The sequence below is a fragment of the Periplaneta americana genome, chromosome 3, assembly GCF_040183065.1.
Source record: "Periplaneta americana isolate PAMFEO1 chromosome 3, P.americana_PAMFEO1_priV1, whole genome shotgun sequence".
In the NCBI taxonomy this organism is placed as follows: Eukaryota; Metazoa; Arthropoda; class Insecta; order Blattodea; family Blattidae; genus Periplaneta; species Periplaneta americana.
Genome location: NC_091119.1, coordinates 118,609,213 through 118,630,882, shown reverse-complemented (window position 1 = coordinate 118,630,882; position 21,670 = coordinate 118,609,213). Strand labels below are relative to the sequence as shown.

General features: G+C 35.5%; 1 protein-coding gene across 2 annotated transcripts in view; it reads right to left on the bottom strand.

Moving 5' to 3' along the window:
- Window positions 1–6,326: 6,326 nt before the first annotated feature.
- Window positions 6,327–21,670, bottom strand: part of LOC138696438 (BRO1 domain-containing protein BROX-like) — a 45,234-nt gene continuing 29,890 nt past the window's right edge. The window contains exons 7-10 of one of the 2 annotated variants that reach the window (XM_069821410.1): window positions 21,210–21,360; window positions 20,961–21,129; window positions 17,800–17,912; window positions 6,327–7,647 (exon numbers count right to left, since the gene is read on the bottom strand). In XM_069821410.1, coding sequence (XP_069677511.1) covers window positions 17,808–17,912; window positions 20,961–21,129; window positions 21,210–21,360 — 425 coding nt within the window. In that variant the 3' untranslated portion in view covers window positions 6,327–7,647; window positions 17,800–17,807. Of the gene's footprint in view, window positions 7,648–12,056; window positions 17,353–17,799; window positions 17,913–20,960; window positions 21,130–21,209; window positions 21,361–21,670 lie in introns of those variants that run through there. The other variant, XM_069821409.1, reaches the window with a different exon arrangement.

Sequence of the window (21,670 nt, the reverse complement as noted above, 5' to 3'; positions counted from 1 at the left end):
ATCATTACATTGCAACTCATTACATATAGATTCTTCTTTTTAATACATGAGAGTTTTAAGTCCCTGCGTTATCTACATGTTTTTACTTTTGAATTTTTTCACAACATTGAGTGGAGAATATCCACTAAATTGATTCTGAAATTAAAGTGAAAAATACAATACATTTACTCTTAATATCAGTAGTACCAGTATCATATGCGTTTTTCCAAGATTCATTTTGTAGACATAAATGTAAATAGTCACTAGATACAGCATTTACGACTCTTTTTTAGTTTTTAAATTAATATTTTGAAATTTTTCAGTGACATTGGAAACACTAAGTATTTGTTTATCATGTTCAGACAAGTCATTGATTATAGGTTCTGTCGAATAGGAATTCAGTCTAATTCTGTGTACAAAACTTTTATCAATGGCTGTGCTACTTCAGCTTGTATGCTGGTGGGAAAATGGCTCTACGACTAAGGTTTCCAGTTTCAAGGAGTGAATTTAATTTACTTTTACGGAAAAGTTCCGAGAGTTAATCTATGTTTATGTCTCTACAGATCACAAATTCCATATGAGATTTATAAAGTCTTTTCTTTACAAATTCAATGTTGGCCATAAATATTAATAAATAATGTAAGAAATATGAATGATTGTAGTTAGAAGTCTGATTTACATTATAAAATGCAAGAAGTTACATTCCGCGGCAACATTCGCACTTTCGATGTTTGGTTTTGTCGTCCAACGCATAAGCATGGACCTATTCAATGCTTATGTTAATAACATAGAATTTAGCTGCAGCAATGTGGTGTCATAACTTGGGATTTGTTTACTTAACGTAATTAGATTTAATTTGATTAGTTTCGCAACAATAATTGGACTTCCTGTTATATCCTGTTATTGAAATATTTAATTCAGGGTTGATTTATTAACTTTTACTATGCAAGATGCCTGTTATTTCAATAATTCTATATAACGTTAAATAGTCATTGTCTACACTAAAGTATTATCGTCATCCCTCATTTCTCATCGTAATGGCGTACCGACGTGACATGAGACAGCGAGTTATAGCTCTAGTTGAGGCTGGATATGGGGCTAGATCTGCTGGCCGTTTGGTCGGTGTTCCTGGAAGTACAGCCGCGAGGGGGTTCATTGTTACAAAATTCAGGGGAGGTCAAAAATCGCCCTATTCCTGGCCGTCCGCGGATTTCTTCATTGGAAGAGGATGCTCTCTTATTCGAGACAGTTCGACTGGACCCCTTTCGGACTGCTAACGAAATAAGAGCAGCATCTAACTTTCCCGGTTCTTCACAGACTGTGATCAGCAGGTTGAGGAACCGCGGTATTAGGAGCAGGAGGGCTGCGCAAATGGAAATATTGGGGGAAGCACAAGCTGTCAACCATCTTGCCTTTGCTACCAATCGAGTGGATTTCGATTGGTGAAATGTATGATGGTATGTGTACAAGATTTTAAGTTAATGGGTCTCCTTTTGTTTTTTATGATTTTTGTTTGAGGAAGAATACTTTTAACTTCCAAGAAAGATTTATTTACTTTTTTGACGAGATTCAGCCCACTTGTAGATAAAAAAATTGGGCATAAATTATTCCATATTTTTCGAGAAATTATACAGTCGAGGAACTCTGAACAAATTAATTACACCTCAATAAAAAAAAAAGAGTTTTACCTGGGATCGAACACGAAACATTTCGGTTATACGGTGGAACCAACACGCTGCTATATGAGCTACCGAGACAAGACAGTGACAGCAGCAGTCCAGAATGTAGATCTGATAGCAGGCATTTGCCATTCGGTACAGAGAAGCAATGATATTTTGTTACCCGAGCTAAGTTGTGAAATCGTGGCCTTAAATGACTGTCTTCTTCGTGATCCTTATTCTGATCCTTGTCCTTGTTGTGGTCCTTGTAACAATTCTTGTTCTATTTGTCATGGTACTTATCGTTATACGTCAATATCGAGTGAACCGCACTGTAAAACTTTAACTTCCGACAACCAAGAATCGTCTCATTCTTTTTAAGGGTAACTGTACATACAAAACTGCAAAAACAGTGCTAAAGGCAAGAAGTGGCAAATTCTTATATTTAATCCAGAAATTGTTCAATTACCACGAAAATCTGCAGTTAGAATGTACTGATTAATTACTGGTCATGACTATCTGGAAGAACATCTACACAGGATTGGAATACTTAACTCTTCCTTCTGTGTGTTATGCGACCTCATGAAGCATGCTACCTGTGAGGACTGTTTATCTATCTCGTACTGAGGAAGCTGGAGGGATGAGTGTATTGAGCAAGGGTTGTACAATTGTGGGCGTGCACCATACATGTTTGGTATTATTGAAAGAATCTCAATAAACAAACTGTGTCCTATCTAATTTATTTGCAGTATCACAGTAGTAGAAATAAACCTGTCTATGTGTACAAGAATTTATTCTTAGAAACATATTTTATATTAAAAAATATACAGTATCTAAAGCATGCTACTTAAGAAAAGCCACCGACATAGCTCAGTCAGCTAAGGCATTTGCCTGCAAATCCGGGCACGGGTTTGATTCCTGCTTGGGCAGATTACTGCTTGGGTTTTTTCTGAGGGTTTCCCCAACCGTAAGACGAATGTCAGGTAATCTATCGCGAATTCTCGGCCTCATCTCGCTATCACCAGTCCCATCGACATTAAGTAGCCTAGTAGTTGATACAGCGTCGTTAAATAAGCAAGTAAAAAGAAGTACTTAAGGAAAATTAATTCAATCTTTTGGCAAACGAAATTAAGAAACTACAAGAATTTATAAATATATATTTCATAAGGTTTGCACACTGCTCAAGTCAAACTGTATTAAAACAATAGGATTAAAAGTAACACATTTGTTTAATTAAAACAATTCGTGAAAATTTTTTTCTATTCATTTTGATTTTGGCAGATGTCATACTGACTTATAATTTCATGGACATTTAAAACATAAGAACTTTACTACAAACAATTTTTTTTCTCTTTCCTAACAATATAATAAGGCCTGTGTATCTTCAGAACTTATATTCTGGAAGAATGGGCTTTCTTTGTTTCTTAATTTGAGTCACCTAGAAACAAACTGAACTTCATCCAAAAATCTGATTTGTCCGAAAAGACGAAAAACTAGTGCAATTAGACTGCAAACGGTGTTTTTCTGCTATAGTTAAAGCAGATAAATCCCAGTTTGTCTCAAAACGAGCAGTTTATCACATTCCCTGCAAAATTCTGCACTGAAACATATCTTAGTCCCATATTTCATAATTTGGAGAAAATGCAGTTTGATTCATTTATTTTCGCAATAACCGGATTAACATATTTTAATGCTGGAAGCTGCAAAACAGCTTTCAGTCTTGGCTTCATAGGCTTCATTGTAGAGAAGAATTTTTCACAAGCATATGAACTACCAAACATGGACAGTACATAGGCTGCAAATTTACAGATTTGTTTTAAATTATGTTCTCTGCACATCACATGCTTCTTTACACATTGAGCATTTTCCCATTTTGCATTCCTAAAAGGAATGTCACTCTACCCTCCCTCAGTCACGGTTAAAATGATTTGAAGATTTATGCTTCTCTCCTTCCATGTACACCCTTGCTTAGTAGTCTTTCCCTTATCAGGTGTGCTTGGTATCAATGGAGTGTGTACAAGTGAGTAACATACTAGTACTAACTTCTATGTGCAGCTTGTTCATATGTGTGCCTATTTTCATTCTTGATCTAGGTATTTGAACAACAACAATAATTATATTAAAACTTGAGATACAAATGAGGCGAATATAATAGTTCATTTGGTATTACTATTAACAAAAAACCTAATATAAGAAGTGTAACGTATTAAAAATAAATATTATTTAAAATTTCACATTCACAATAATTAAGGTGCTATTTTAAAGTCTTGAAAATATTTTGTCGAATCTGTGATATGTCCAGGAAGGTAGAAAATATATACAAGAAACAGCTCATATCAGAGAGAGAGAGGTCATTCTTTCCCTTTTGTGAGCCTCAGGTTTCATAGGCCTAGTGGTAAGGATATTTCATCCCATCCATAGGATTAAGCGAGTCTAAGAAATGATGACTCTTGAAATCCTGACTCGTAAGCCTCTTTGCAGATGCTCATAATTTCCTTAGAAATGATGATTCTCTATAGCTGATTTTATCAGAACATTGTTTTTTTTTAAATTAGTGATGAACACGAAAAGTGATTTTTAATTGTGGTTAAAGATATGTACAGTTCCAGAAAAAAGGCCTGCCTAACTTTACTACATCCCAAATACAATGCATTGTGCATGTGCAGCAAACAAGAGCGCCTGTATATATAGTACTTGTGGACAGTCATGTGAAACTTGTTGCCTATATACAAGTGGACTCCCATCAAGACAAGGGTCATTTTTTTCTCTCGAATTTTACATGTTTAGTGTTAAATATGATTCATATATGACAGTATTATTCATGCAAGTTTTCGCGAATTTTACGTGTTTTATGAGCCATAATTTGCGCGATAAACACGAAAAATGTTGTTTTTTAATATATATATATATATTTGAAAGCCAAGATACCTAGTTCTTCATGGAAATACTTGATACGTACTTACACCATTTTACTCTCTTTAATTTATATATTTTGAGACTGACTGAAAGTACTGTGTCTGCTAGTTAATAGCTTGACCACCCCTTGAGAACATTAGTACTGACCTGTATCAACATAAAAGAAGAATTTTAACGGCACTTCATACAATGAGTGTTTGTCAAACAACACTGCATATTCCAGCACAAAAGAGGGAATTTAATGGTACTGTCCTCCAGGCAATGAATCTTTGCAAACCATTTTCATTCTATTTAGTAGTTCTCAAAATGAAGTCGTGGTATGAAGATGGAACGAAAACCGAAATAAGAGTGTGTTCTGTTGTGGTATGCCTTTACTATTTATGTGATAATGATACTGTTACAGACAAAAAGTCTTCAATAAAATCGAAAAATATTGCAACTTCTTGTATATTGCATTATGTCCATTTCATTGATTTTGAGCTGACAGTAAGGAATAATGTGTTAATCCACAATGTCCTTCAACTAAATAATATATGAAACATTATAATAATCTTACATTAAATCCACTGGGTAATAATAATGTATACAAATATATAATTAGTGAGTTATATTTTTATGTAATGTATTTAAATTGATTTTCTCCTCCAAGCAAATTTGGTAGAGGAGACGTGGTGAGTTATTACACAATGACAGACATATTATTTTATTTTGGCATTATCGCGAAAATTTGATACTTTATTCAACACCAAAAACAGAAAGTTTAAGAAAATTATCACCATAAAAACACGACTCTGTTGATTTTACACATCCAGATATTATTTTCTACTATCTTCAGTTTTATTTATATGAATAAGAACGGAATATCAGGTATCAGAATGGACACAAACAATATGAAAGATCTAAGTAAAAGAAGTCTGTTAATTTAAGTAAAATTATAACATGCTGAAACATGACCTAATCTTTGAAGAATAATGATACTGACATGATCTATATACTGCATACTTTCAGTTCTATTCAGAGTTGTAAACTTCAATATTTATTTGCATAGCTATTCATATTAGATCTTGTTTATAATACTGTAATATAATTATAAGGTGTAGTACTTCACAAAAACTAAATAACTAAATTCGAAACCAAGTTATCTGCATTCATACGATTTTCTGTATTTCTCTTTTGATGCTCTGGAGTTTGAATCTAAAGGCACGTTCATGGCATTTTTCATAAGAGGTTAAGATAAAACTGATCACTGGAAATATCTAATTATTTTTAAGGCTTTAGATTCATCTATTTTATGAAACTAAGTACCAGTGGCGGTTCCTCAGGGGAGGGAAGGGAACGTTTTTCTTCTTTTAAAAGTAAATACCAAACGAAATATATGCCTTGAAATTCGAGGAAGATTCGATAATTTTTAAGTTTACAACTATAAGAAAACCCCGGTTGATCGAGTTTTAAATGACGCACACTAATGTGCTGCTAGAAAACTGTGGGAAAGATGCGAGATTGTTTGTGTGGAGGAAAGTCAATCCATTCCTCCTTTACTGAAGCTAACACACATAGACAACAGCGCACTAGCGGCCAAAGAAGCAGAGTTTTAAAGCAAGTAAATGAACGGATAGGGAGGAGATCCTCCTCTGAATCAGCACATGGGATGGAAATAGAAGCCACCTGGTTGTGCAGCAAAGCTTGCTACCGCTGCCATCTAACGATGCTGCATTCAAGCAGACTATAACACATCTAAGAGGAGGCACAATAAAAACAGTTTTAACGCAAAGCTATGAAATACACTATATAAACTTTTTTTTTTTTAATTATAAATTAAAATACATTATTCATTCCACTTTATATAAACTACTATTCATGGTTTGAAACTTTCGAGGATATCTGAAAGTTGAATTTGGATTTATATAAAACAAAGAGGAAGTAGTTCTACATTACTATCGCAGAGCTTTTTGGCCCCTAAAATTCACTTCCATTCATTGTCTACTGGACAGAACAACAGCCGAGTTGTCAGTTTTGTACAAATATATTTGAAATTGAAAGGACTCCAAACTACATTATTTTTAACGTAAGAAAAATTAATTGGCCACCGGCAGCTTTGAACAATAATGATAGTATGACTTTACAAGAACTGACATTCTTCAAAAGCATGTGATACGGAACTCGTAAAATGTACATGTGACAACAAAGACCACGTGGGTGGGTGCAGTGTTCTCGTTTTCCTAACAGATTATTTCCCATTCCCACTTCAGTAAAACGGTTCCGGTTATGTGTTAGTAGCTAGTCTCTTCCAACATGTGTGATGCTGTAGTGTGCGCGAAAAACGCTGTGAGGTTGTGAATTTCCTTGTAATTGTTAATTTGTGCAATTATTCAACAATGAATGGAAGTGAAAAGACATTATATTTTGGACAATTTAGGAAATTCAGTTTACAAGAACAGATTATTGCTATACAAAAAGGAAGGCCAACCCTAACATGACCTGGTCTTACATGAATGCATGTAGGCTAATTTTTAGCATGTTTCTCTCAAGAAGGTGTCATTTTGCGCTGTTAACTTCTTTCCTCCTCTTAAGAAATATGCAAGTACCAAATTAAACTTTTTATGTTACAATAATAGCATTCAGAAAAATGTTAGATATAAATGATATATTCCATTGTGTGTTTAAATATTGGTATTATATGTTTTGAATTATTTTAACTTTTGGGAATACTAAAAGAGTTTATATCCACATGTGGTTTCAAGTATTCTTGAAACATTTTGTTGTATGTTTCACAAAGTTCTTCATGGAACATAACCACACATCACACTATTCCGTAATATTATTTTTATATGAATCATATTTTTCCTGTAAGTTACAGTATTGATTATATATATTTACACATATGAATTAGCGTGCTAAAATAGACTAGGAATTTGTCACAAAAGCTTAGTGTATTTAATACTAAATGATAAGTCGTCTGTTCTAAATCACTGCAACTAAAAATGAAAGCTTCAGTATGGAATGCAGGATCTATCTTGTCCATCAGTTAACCGAACAAACGTGGCAGCAATCACAGTTTTCTGGAGGCACCACGAAAGTAGTTGTATTATTGTATCTGTAAGAGAAATTAACATGCACTTGTATAACTCAATTCGTGGCATGTATACACAATAGTGAAATGCATATTAATATATTGCTATACACATTAAAATCAATGTGATACCTAATCATTACCTATAATTGACGTTCTGTCTGGTATGTACAGATACAGAATTAAAATTTGGAGCAAGTCATGATGGGAGTCCACCTGTATGTAGGCAACAATTTCACACAACTGTCCACAAGTAACATATATACAGGAGTTCTTGTTTATTGCACATGCGCAGTGTGTTGTAAGCGAAACATGCAATAAAGGAGCTCCAAATTTTATTTCCATATCTGTGCATATATTATCAGGCAGTACATCTCACTTGGTGATAGATGTCAGAAGAAAACAATTATTATTTGTATAGACATCTGAAGTCTGATTAATGTAATATGTTACTAGTCAGCAATATATACAATGGAAGGGGAAAGGAACTACCCACCTTAGTCCATTATCTCCTGGCTTAGTTGCCTCGTGAGTGATGTCTTATTGTGTCACTTTCGAGGTTCAACCACAGTCTACTATATACAGTCACGAAGCTTGGGGTGATTTTTTGCAAATCTCGCGATAGTTGCTAGCTGCTTGGAGCGCTGTGAGTACTAGGAACAATAGACTGTGCCACAGCCATTGTGATCTAATACAGGCCGTAAGGCAGACCATGTAACTCGCTTAACCCGATCACGAAGGGCAGCGTTTCAACCATATAAATTAGTTGGAATGCATAAACAGTAACATATGTTTCTCTAAAATGTAGTGTAATTCCATTAATAAAATTTAAAACAATGATTATGAGACACTTCAGACATAATTTACTTGCGAGTTAAGATATAATATTATTTATGGTGTGAAAATTACATTGTTCGTATGTGTAATACCTGCCTTTATTTTGATTAAAAATTGCGAAATTCTTGTACATTCATTTATGCAAGATTCAATAATTTTAAATTGCACCGCACAGATATTTAGATATGTTGAAATTATAGGTTATGTTTACTGTACCAGTTGCCCCTTTGTCTAAATTTAGTGATCTCCAATGCCCTGCCATTCATATGAAAATTATAGGTTATGTTTACTATATTTAACTTATATTCCTAAATTCGCAATCATACATTATAATTAAGCATAACGTCATGTATGATACCCCGGACATTCAATTTGTCTGTATTTTAATACTACAATTGAGTACTGAATTATTGTATTTATCTACTACTTAAGAGATGAAGTAACACAATTTTATATGTACACTAATTTCACAGGAGTGGTATGGTAAATGTTTTGTCTAAAATTAAGGAAGGTAGAGCTGAGACGAGATGTTATGGCACCAACCTGCACGAAGTTTTAAATTGCCGGCCAGCAGGGTAAGGAGTGGGGGTTGTTTGGGTTACGATTCTCAGGCTCAGAGCGGCAGGCATATGCGTTTCATCTCTTTCCAAAAACATTCGTCTTATCTTAGTATCACCATTTTCCTACTCAAGAGTCCGAAGGTACCTAATGAAATTACGCCCGCTATTCCATCTTATATTCTTATTCTCCGTCCGAATCAGACGACTGATCTGTGCTGGAATCAGATGTCCCTAAGTTTATGGAAATGTTCTCCAAAATACTGTCCATCTCGTGCTCACTTTCAATGTAATTATTCTCTACTTTCTTCACATAATCATACACTGATATCCATTTTTGGAAGAAGTGATTACAGAGTCGGCCTCTGCTTATGCGTAGCGTAGAAATTATAGATGAGTCTTCTTAGGACTTCCTCATCAAAACTGTCTACAGCTGCAACAATCTTCTTCTTCGGCTGTGATTTTTCCGGACTGGAGAAAGAATCTGCTGTTCCTGCCTCAATATTTTTTCCTTTTTTCCTGATTCTTGCCAAGGTTCGCTTTGAAATACCAGTGGCAGCCAGTACTCTTGCACACACGCTTTTCAATGGAATTGGTATTCCGTTTACAGCCTCTTCTGACATGAATTTCCATACATTATATGCTATTTCATGTCCTTGACTATGAACTACTTTACGATTTCACACCTTAGAGAATGCCATAATGAGGGCGGTCAGAAGGACAATGTTTTCAGTATTAGCAATAGCGGTAGTAGCAGAACGATCTGAACACTCGGAATGCTAGTAACGAACTAACCCAACACCCCTCCAGTTTAGTGTGAGGGCGAGTCCAAGCAAACGAACTAAAATGCGTCCCTCGCGCCAGTGCCATAACTTCTCGTCCGGGCTCTAGATGTACTAAATTGAAATCACAATATAAATTCTTTTTTATTAAACCTCAAAATAGTTTCCATTCTAAACTTGAAATGTTGACGCGAACAGATTATGTTAACATGTAACATTCTCTTCACATTAAAATAACACAGTTTTGTAAATATTTCTGCAACATATTATGCAACAAGAAGTAAACGGAACTTATAACACATTACACTAAATAAAGCTTAGCAATGATAAGCAATAAAGTTATAATATTTCACTGAGCTCCATACACTGAAATAGAAAACCTGAACAAACATTACGGCCTGGTCTAGATCGAAAAAGCATTGACTGTGACGTATTTCGCATTTTTGTGAAAAGTTCGTTATTGGTTGTAATAACTGTAAATGGGTAAAATACAATAATTTGAATAATAATATGGGACAAGGAGGCGTTTGTAGTACTATAAATTGTAAGAAAAATAGGTTAGAGCTATCCTTCCGAAAGATCCAGGAAGATGAGTGTATAGAATATAATATATATTTTATGAAAATGCAACTCAAACCAAGAAATGGATTCGGAACACCTCAAAATCTGTGCTTCAGTGGCTGGTCATGATAATATCTTTGAAAAATATTGGAGTGCAAGAGGTCAAATGACTTTATTGTCAAACGCCTGGCATTAGAAAACAACAACAACATATTTTATGAAAATAATATATAAACCTTATGTATTTCATATTTCAATAGTGGAAGGAAGGTGTTAATTTTTTTCAAAAGAACACGATATCGAAAGTACAATACATTTTATGGTCTGCTAGGGAAAGAGTCTGTGATGAGGCGATAGTAGCGATCCTGGTAGTGAGCAACTATCTATGGATGCATATTTCAACTGTGGATTGCGTATGCACGACAAAGATTTTCATTTTTCACAGCTAAGCAGCCATGCCTTCCACACAATAAAACATGAAAGACAAGCCCATTTTCGTACTTATTTTTTATGTTTCATTGTCGAAAATAAATAATGAAATTTCGAGACTGTTGAATGTATGATTTGATTATGTTCACAAATAAAATCTTGCTTAGTGCAAAAAATTGTCAGATTTCCAAAAAACTGGGAAAATGAGCAAAATTCGTGACAAATCACGATTGTAAAACGTGTCTACAGGATGAGTATCGTTCATACCTATAAAAATTTTAACTCTCTGACTCAGCAGAAACTCAGATGTCATAATATTTATAGGGCGCAAAATGGGCTAATGTAACCTTGTTGTGGTTGCAAGGAAAGAAGCAACTTTTGATAGCTTCGTAATATATGTTTGAACTCCTGTCCACTCCCAGATTCCAGAGCCAATGGGAACTGTTTATGTCAGTCACCTTTCTGGTGCCATACATGAAATGGACGCGACGTTGCCATACTTTCATTCATTCATTCATTCCCTAACTCCCACACTTGCAACATTGTGCTTTGACTCTTACATTCCATATGCTTTACTAGACTAGATGGCATTTCGGATGGCGGTCAGCTGCTATATGCGCCATAGCATTTTGGTATGTGACGTCACAAGCTAGTACAGTAGAACCAATCGAATCAGTCTATAACAAATACTTCCCGAGTTCGTTTGTTCACGTGCGAGTGTTTCAATACATTGAATAAGTAAAACAAACATTTACTGTGTGTGTAAGATAAATAAATGGAAGAAGAGACTGTATAAATACAAATATTGCACAAGCAGGTGAGGAAAATAGTGTTTAAAGTGTATAATTATTTTAAAAACATTGAAGAGCAGAATGCTACCGGCCATCTTGATGCTGGCTACAATGTTGCCAATGCGCAAGAAACGACTGCAGAAGGATGTGGTGTAGGATTGAGAATGTGCAAAGAATATTGTTAGTGAAGGAAAGAGGGTTTGTTTGGTGTCATGCTTACAGTAATGAACAGCTAAGATTTTGTCTTTTGATAATTTAAATTCTCTCCTGTGCTATTTGTATTACACATGCGCGTGAAGTACGATGTGGCAATGTTGTACGCTGCCTTGCTCTCTCTATCTGTCTCTTTCGATGCAAACATTAGCAGATTACCGCCTTCCGAATTGCCGTCGACTTTAGAGACATCAGAAGTTGCTCTTTCTCTGCGACCATAATAGTGTAGCATTGCTCCATTAAGGGGACACTATGGTGAAATAATGCTGCAAAATTAAGAAACTCCATTTTTTTTTATATTCGTAATTATATTTGAGACTGTTTTAAATAATCTAGCCATATAATCAAATGTTGCCAAACATATGGTGCATGAGTGAGTTGAGAGAAATGTTCGTTTGTTTTTTTATGCTGTTTTCTCGACTTTAAAATTTTAAGCAGTTTATTGAATAAGAAAAGCTCCTTGCACAACAGTTGTCAGATTGATCTGAAACTTCTTATAGAGGTCAATTAAATATTGATAAATAAAATTTAATTTGCATTTGTGCGAGTTTCTTCGGGACATATTCATATTACACTTAGATTAAAATAGGCTGTAATGGTAATCATAAAATTAAAAAAAAAAATATTGTGATTCTCTATTTAAACTGAACTTATTAAGCTAATTAATTTGTATTCCCATGACTATTTTCAAGCTTTTGAGCAAATATGAATTAACAATTTTGAAAACTTTGATGCAAGGAGCCTTTTTATTGACGTCAATATAAAATATATGGTCTAGTGGTCAGAGCTTCTGGCTATAGTTCATAAGGTCCCAGGTTCGATTCCCGGTTAGAGCACAGGAATTTTTCCTTAAAGGGGTTATTCCTGTGTTCGTCCATGGTCTGGAATTTAGGTTAAGTTTAGATTTAAAACCTCTCCTGGCACTACATTATCATAATCATCCTATCACATCATCGGGGTAATGTAACTCCGCCTTCCAGGCGCCCCAACCTCAGAAGTGGGTTACAACTAAGCTGCGGCCAGGAGAGAAGACCAGAAATGTCGAAAAGACAACCTGGTGGCATTGGATTTAAAAAAAAAAAATTCAACTGTTTACGTTTGCATATTTAGTAAGTATTAAGCTTCGTGACTGTATATACTAGACTGTGGTTCAACCTTGTCTTTGAACAGTTGATTAACAAACAACATAATCATTCGCAGCACTTCTTTTTCTTTTATCAATTCTTGAAGTCTGAATGGGTCATCAATATTGGAGTCTTACTATACACATCTAACATAGAATTCCCGCTTTATTTTTTAAATCTCTTGCAGTGGATTTCTATTACCCTTGGTAGAAATTAAACTTGTAAACATCTTCGATCCAGAGAAACTGCTGAGCACCAATTTAAGCTTAAATCAACTCTTTTTCTGCTGGCAGTTAATACGAAGTGTTTTAGTGGTATGTCCCACAATTAATTAATTATAATTCGGAAGCCATGGAGACATGTAAAATGCAGGTACATTCATATGATGCGCGAAATGTGGGAGTTTTCTGCAGAATGATGACAGATGATAATGGTTTTGGCTTTAAGACCATTCTTGCATTAACATGTCCATTTTTGTCACAACACAGGCAGTAGCATGTGCTTATCATAAAGAATTACTGGTTTACCAATTCTGTTACTGCCACACAAAGGGCTTACTGATGCGAGTACGTTGCTCATGATGGTTCTAATCAAAAGCTGATTCTAAGGCTAATGGTGAAGGTGGAACAAACTAGTTCATTTATCAGTGAGAAAAAGAGGCACAACTCACTGTCAAGAATGCCACAGTGTGCAGCAGATGTTCGTGAGCGATTGCTTTGCTCCCCTCCACCAAAAATCATTACACTGACTGTCCAGCTACTTTGTGACCATGTGTCAAATATCAGCTAAGTATGCAAAAATCAAACTATGCAGAGTAACAGCAGCACACGAGCTGATGCAGCTCAACAAAATCAAGCATGTACGATACTGCAATTGGTGCTTCTTTGTGGAAAGAGACCCAGAAATTTTGATTGCAACGTGGTTTACTAATGGAGCTTGGTTTCATTTATCAGGGTATGTAAATTCTCAAAACACAAGGATCTGGGCATCAGAAAACCCTTATGTGTTATCATCCGGAAATGGTTGGAGTGTGGTGTGCAATTTTCACCCAGAGAATCATTGGACCAATTTTCTTTTAAAGGGACTGTGAATACTGATGTGTATACATCAACAGTTTCTTTGTGGACCATATTATTTCGAAAGAATTGTGGCACCCCAGGTCACTAGACTTGATGTCAGTGGATTACTTCCTGTTGGGTTATCTCAAAGAAAGAGTTTACAAAAATAGACCACAAACAATCCAGGATTCTGGGCAAACATCACAGCCGAAGTAAACATATTGATCCTGGCATGTTGACACTTGTATCACGCAACATGGTAAAACGAGCACAAATGTGTCTCCAAGAGGAAGAGAAACACTTCAGCACCTGATGTGATGCTAAGTCATTTTCCCAATAATAATTTCTGATTTAGATTTAGTTAAGGTAATGTTTGTTGTTGTTCTTTTCTAATGCCAGGTGTTTGACAATAAAGTCATTTGACCTTTTGCGCTCCAATATTTTTCAAAAATACTGTCATGGTCAGCCACTGAAGCACAGATTTTGAGGTGTTCCGAATCCATTTCTTGGTTTGAGTTGCACAATGTACAGTTAAGGGACTGATATATTCCAATTATATGCAGATGTTTGGCCAAACAGTCATGACTTGTTGAAAATCTAAATTGCAGCTAGAGACGATTTGTGTGGTAAATCGGGAATTAACTGTGGATTATGATGCAGAGAGTTTCATTTTTTCCCTTGAGATTGTGTTATCAAATTTTGATTGTTGAATTCTAAGTATATAGATTTAATAAACCTTTTTACAGAGTAATACGTAGATTTAGTAACAGATCTGTAAGTAGCAGTGCTGCCCTTTTTTGCTGAAGAATCCACATTCTCGTTTCCCAGGATTCCACAATGGGATGGTATCCATTGGAATACAATTCTTTTATTGAGTGTTATTAATTGAGAGAGCATTTTAGTTATTTCTGCTGTTTGAGATGAAGGTGTGTGTCTAGAGACTATTCATAGAATAACTGCTTTGGAGTCTGACAATATAACTGCATTCTTAAATTTATTGATGTGGCATAGAAGATTCCTAAGACTTTCACTTATTGCAATCATTTCTCCATCAAAACTTGTTCCATATCCAAGAGATCTATAAAGATAGAAGAAACAGCACAGAACACCTGCACCTGCACTTTGTTCCCTGGAGATCAAGGATCTGTCGGTGTATAAATGAAGCCAGTTTTGTGGAGGGCACTAATATTAATTGTCTCTAAATACAATAAATGAGGACGTAGCTGCAATAAGGGCCCATAGCCCCATAGACCCTTTTTTCGGAGAATGCATAAATCGATTCTCCGTAGTTTCTTTGTTATATCCACAAAGTTTCGTTGAGAAATGTTGAACAGTAATGCTGATAAATGTGTTTATTTTAATATATTTTATATGCCCTGCACTGTTTTTAAAAATTTCAACTCTATATATCTCAGAACAGCATTTTGGAGTATGGGCCCTTACTGCAGCTACGTCCTCAATTGTTAATTATTTCAGTGTTTACTTCTGATTTGAGTATTTCTTCTGTTAAATTTAGATTATACTCTATATTTAATAGAGTTAAAGGGTTTGGTTTAACTTGTAAGTTTTCTTTTAAATTCGGGATGTTGATTTTCTGTTTTAATTCTTGTACCATATATGAGAAGCTTTTATCATCCAGTCTGCTTTAAAAAAATATGAAAGAATTTATAAAACAGTTATATTATCGGTTCTTCTGTATGGTTGTGAAACTTGGACTCTCACTTTGAGAGAGGAACAGAGGTTAAGGGTGTTTGAGAATAAGGTGCTTAGGAAAATATTTGGGGATAAGAGGATGAAGTTACAGGCGAATGGAGAAAGTTACACAACGCAGAACTGTATGCATTTTATTCTTCATTAGGGACATTAAATCCAGACGTTTGAGATGGACAGGGGATGTAGCACGTATGAGTGAATCCAGAAATGCATATAGATTGTTAGTTGGGAGACCGGAGGGAATAAGATCTTTGGGGAGGCCGAGACGTAGATGGGAGGATAATATTAAAATGGATGTGAGGGAGATGAAATATGATGGTAGGGACTGGATTAATCTTGCTCAGGATAGGGACCGATGGCAGACTTATGTGAGGGCAGTAGTGAACCTCTGGGTTTCTTAAAAGCCATAAGTAAGTAAGTACGACTTCTGAGTAAGACATAAAATTATTGTTTTTTTTTTTAAGTCATGGAATACAAAAAAATATGATAATACAGTCTGTAGTAACTTTTATGATGACTGCTCGGTTATTACATTGTCTTCTTTTAATGACCTAGATAATGCATTTAATAACATACTATGACCTAGTGACCTGATGTCACACACAGCCAAAACGAAATTGAAACAAATTCTTTGTTTAAAGACCTGAACAAATATATTAACCATAACTACCACACAAAGTCAGGGGCGTATTTTGCGGGCTACCGGCGGTAGCCCAAGGAAATTACAAAAGAAAAAGTTAATAATATAACATAATGTAATAATTTTGTATTATTAGTTTTACCATAGTAATTAAAATTAAAGTAATTGTTAGATATATTTTGTGTAATAATAGGGTCAGCGGTAGCCCAAACCCTTTAACCAGTATACGTCTCTGCACAAAGCTCCGGTACATAATATTATTTCACACAAAGTACGCAATATTTCACAGTTATATTAATTTAAGATTAATTTTTAACAATGTCTTAAACATCAATATGAAATCCCATTTGAATTAATCGTGACTAGTCAATCATCAGTGATGAATGCTCCTTACCCTAAAATTCTTGATAAACTGAACTCCAATTAATTATCATAAGGGAGGACATCATAAAAACTATGATAATCTACGTACATGCTCCTTTTGAGAGTCTGCAAATGACCATATTTTGTGCTAGGAACCCTAAGTCTCTTTGAATGGAGTTTTGAAAGTCTTTCAGAGCAACATTTTTGTTTTTACGTTGGGGTAACAACACCCACTCTTGGGAAAAGGACAGTTTGTAATGAACTGTGCCATCTGGACTGTATCTCAGTGCTCTTATTTCTGTAACTGTCAGGTCATCCATTTTATGTCCGATTGAATTGTACAACTGTGTCCCTTGAAAATTTTTAAAGAATGTATGTTCCAAATATCTAACTAAGTATGGGTTCGACCTGTTTCGGGCTTCTTGGCACATATTTATATAATCTGCAGGAACATTTATAATTCCATTCTGCAGGCATGTTCTATGGTTGAATGCATGGAATCAACTTCCATCTGAGTATGCCCTTTCTCAGATATTTTTGTCAGTAGTGACATTGTTTAGAATTAAAACTTGCAGTAGTGGATTGGACAAGATGGTATTACGATTCAGATAACAACATCCATTGCTGTACAGAATCAACTGTCTGCAGCCATCATCTCCATCTGGTAATGATAATTGTGAAAAGACAAAAGTTACTATAATGCTGGTTAGTTCATGTGCAGTAAGACCGCATTCTGCTTTGAGCCATAAATAGCAATATCCAGTTTTATTCTTAAGATTAAAAATAGTAAAATTATGGACAACAAACTTGGTCTTATAATAGAGACTCGAAAGTTTTTAAAAGATATATTAATTTTAGTAAATGCCTGCACAAAACAAAACTGTGTCAATCGACATTTAAATGCACTCAGGATATCTCACAATCTTCAATTTAAAGGTCATGTCACATTGGACTGTATATTCACTATTTTATTAAGTCTCTAACGGGCAAAATATACATTACAAACTATGTAATCCAGACTGGAACTCAGGCTGATATGCAGAACAAGCAAAGTTTAGCAATATAAATAGAAAATCTAAGGAAAGAGAGAAAAAATTACTGTACTGACCTTTACAATTACTGCAGTTCACAACCACTACTTGTCTTTGGTTCCTGGACAGTATGATGAACTTTCACCTCAGCCACTGGGGGTAAATCACCCTCTACCTTTGCTGCTGCCTTCTGTGACATGAAAACATAGACACTATCTGTAATAACTGGCCATGACCAAAATGAAATTGAGAATATTTATTTTAAAGACATTAATCTCATAACATGGTGTGATATACTGTATACATATACCCAAAGATATCTAGATAAAGTAACCCCCATTACCAGCGGTTCCAAACCTGTGGTCCGCAAGTGATTTGAAAGGGGTCCAGGGAAACCAAGGTGTGCTTTCAAACAGTATTTTAATTAAGCTTAACTTTATCACAAGATAACTTGCTCGAATATTTTTTGTTTATCTAGGACTTTTAAGACACAGAGTTTAACGGGAATGAGTTCACCTGTGGGACTTCCCTTGACTGGCAAGTCTTGCATACCTATTTGATATTTTTTTTGTTTCTTAAATTCTAATCTTCAGAGTTCCAACTTTAACTGTGTACACAATTCAGGATAATACTGAAGCAATGATAAAGGAATTAAACTTGTGGTCTCGGTCGAGAATTCGATTCAATTCCCATTCTGAATGATTCTTATGCCAACATATGATGAACTCTCATTCATTGTTTTTGGAAGTACTGGTATAAAAAATCGCTGATTGACATTAATATCAAGGGAATATTATCCTTTCTCCAATGGATATAATAATTGTATGAAAAATCCCTTGTTGGTCACAAATAATAATGTGCCTGTCAAAAAAAAGGGGGGGCTGTTACAATTATTATAATTATCTTCTAATTCGAGTTTAAAAATTGTATTTCAGTATTTCCTTCTGATTCGACCTTAAAAATTGTATTTCCTTCAATGTCCCTGCTACAATCTTGGTTGCATGCACTGTCCATATAACCCCATGTTACCCGATTTGCAATAGAACATTTAATGCCATTTTTTATCACCATACTTGTGTGACCACTGTCTTTTCCAAGAACAAAATATAAAAGTTAATTTAATGTTGAAGTAGACTTGCGACTTATCTACAAACTAAGCTAGACTTCACAAAGCAACATCAATTATCCCACTGATAACCTTATGGTAAGTCTAAAAAACTATGCCTGACCTTAGTTTGAATCGCCAAGTAGACTGGCAAAATGAAGGGCTTTTTGGCAGATCATAGGACTGCCTTTGAGTCCTCATTTCATTAAACCATTTTATTGTAGCACTGTCCTCATCATCTGAAACTGCCGTCTTCAATCGTTTTTGTGCTGGATCAAATTTTCCGCTCGTAACACTTTCCTCGATTTCTTTTATTTTTTTTTAAGAAAGGTAGCCAATCTAGATCGTGAAAATCCACATTTTTGTGAAGCTGCTGTCTGTTTCATTCCTTCATCCAAATCTTTAAATGCAGCCAATTTAGGTTCCAAACTTACTGATTTCTATACCTATTAATTTGAGAAAAATTCGTTCCAGCACTGGGAATCGAACCCGAGACCTCTCAGCTCTGCGCATTGAGCGCTCTTTCCAACTGAGCTATGCTGAGGCACGATCCACTGTGCCAGCCGAACCCTTCTCAATGGCCTACTACCTGCATTTTAGACATATAAGTCATATATGCAGGAGAACATATTTAAATGACTTTATATTTCTGTTTAGCAGAAGCCATCATCATGCCTACTTACTTCCATCTCTAAAGAATAATTCATAATTAAAACCATTCAAATAAATACATAATATTAAAAATAAAACCAAAACTGTACACTGAAAAATAACTAAGACGATTGGTTATACATCCATCCCTTTGTAGAAATTCCCACTCTCAGTCAAGAACCTACCGCCCGCAAAACCAATCTGCCAATTTATGAAAAACCTTGAAGTTAAAAATACATATAGTTGTAGGTGGGGTTAGAGTTTCTGGGCTAATAGGCCGTGGTCTACTGGTGATGTTACGACCAGACGTTTCATCTACAACTGCAGCAGACATCATCAGTGGTGAAGCACTACTGGGGTAGTGTTCTCTTCAGCATGCCGGGGACAACTGGTGCTACGATTGGTTGCGTGTCATGATTTATAGGGGGAACTGGGTGCAGCTCACTGTTGACAGTGCGATCCACACGGGGGGATTTGTTGTTGGCAGTGCGGTCTGTACTGGCGGTCTGCCACAATTTTATTGTAGACAAAACATCTGGTCGTAACATCGCCAGTAGACCACGGTCTATTAGCCTGGAAAACTCTAACCTCATTGACGTTGGCTGTGAAAGCCTACATTCGAAGGTTGTAACAGGGTGTTTCTACAACTGTTTAATCACTATAGTGAGGGAAATGTTATGTTTTATTTAACGATGCTCGCAACTGCAGAGGTTATATCAGCATCGCCGGATGTGCCGGAATTTTGTCCCGTAGGAGTTCTTTTACATGCCAGTAAATCTACTGACATGAGCCTGTCGCATTTAAGTACACTTAAATGCCATCGACCTGGCCCGGGATCGAACCCGCAACCTTGGGCATAGAAGGCCAGCGCTATACCAACTCGCCAACCAGGTTGACATAGTGAGGGATATTTAACGATATTTATACAGGAAATTTACTGGGACCATAGAAAAAATATTGTTTAATGGGAGTTTATTGTTATATTGATGTTCGTTGTACAAGATTTGACTGTAAAAATGTAAAATAACTTCATATATATTTTCAGATTGTATTCAAAAGCTAAAACTGAAATTTAATATCACTGTTTATTAATTCACTACATAATGCAATGTTTAATGAGCAGAAAATTATTACAAGCCTAAATTACAGAAAACATTTTGAGAGTCCGCCAAAATGAAATTTGAACTTCAAGGGGTCTGTGACACTCCAAAAGTTGGGAACAACTGCCTTATATATGCTATGAAGGCAACTCGGGGAGGAGGGGAAATGGAGGTAGAGTGCCATGTTTTCGTAACCTCACCACTAGAATGAGATGGCGACACTGTGCTCTGGCCACCTTTTACACTTGGGAAAGACTCTGGTACTCAATATGATGAGGCTGAGTGAACCTTTGAGGCCATTCTGGAAGTTTTGGCAATGATAAAATTCCCACCACTACCTATATATATATATATATATATATATATATATATATGCACAAACCGAGTTTGCAGGATCCTTTGAATTGGTCTTCGGTGTATCAAAAGCAGCATAGGTTACTGGAGTCCAAAGTGGGCTTGGTGAAGGCATTGGAACTTCATTTGGGCTTACAAGTCCATACGTAGCTTTTAGTTCCAGCTCAGGTGGGTCAGCTGGAGTTCTCTGGTGATATCTGCAACACATACAGATGAGTGAGGATTCTATTGCTATAAGTTATAAAATCTAGTCACTTAACTGGCAGCAAGTACTCACATGAACCCATTCTCCCGCTCACATTTTTCTAATGTTATCTGTACTTTAGGAGCCAGTCTCTTAAAGAAACTGTGCTTTTCTGGATGAATCTTGGATGCAGGCCCCTTGGTTTTCGCATATTCCTTACAAAGTTCTACTGCTGAATTGTAGCCTAGACAAGAAATAGATCTGCATGAGCATCATAATTTGCATCAAAAGTCAAGACAGTGAAACCTGAATTATATACAGTTGAACCTCCATTAGTCGAATGTCTATAGCTTGAATTTTCAGTATCTCGAAGTAATTTTACATTTCTGGTGGAAAGAGTATGTTTTAATACTAATAACTTTTTCTTTAACTCGAAGTTCTATTATTCGATTTTTATATTATCTCGAAGACGATTTCATGACCCAGACTTCAAGCATTCACCTATAAGTCGAATTTCCCATAAATACTGTGCTGGGGAATAATAGGAAAGTAGT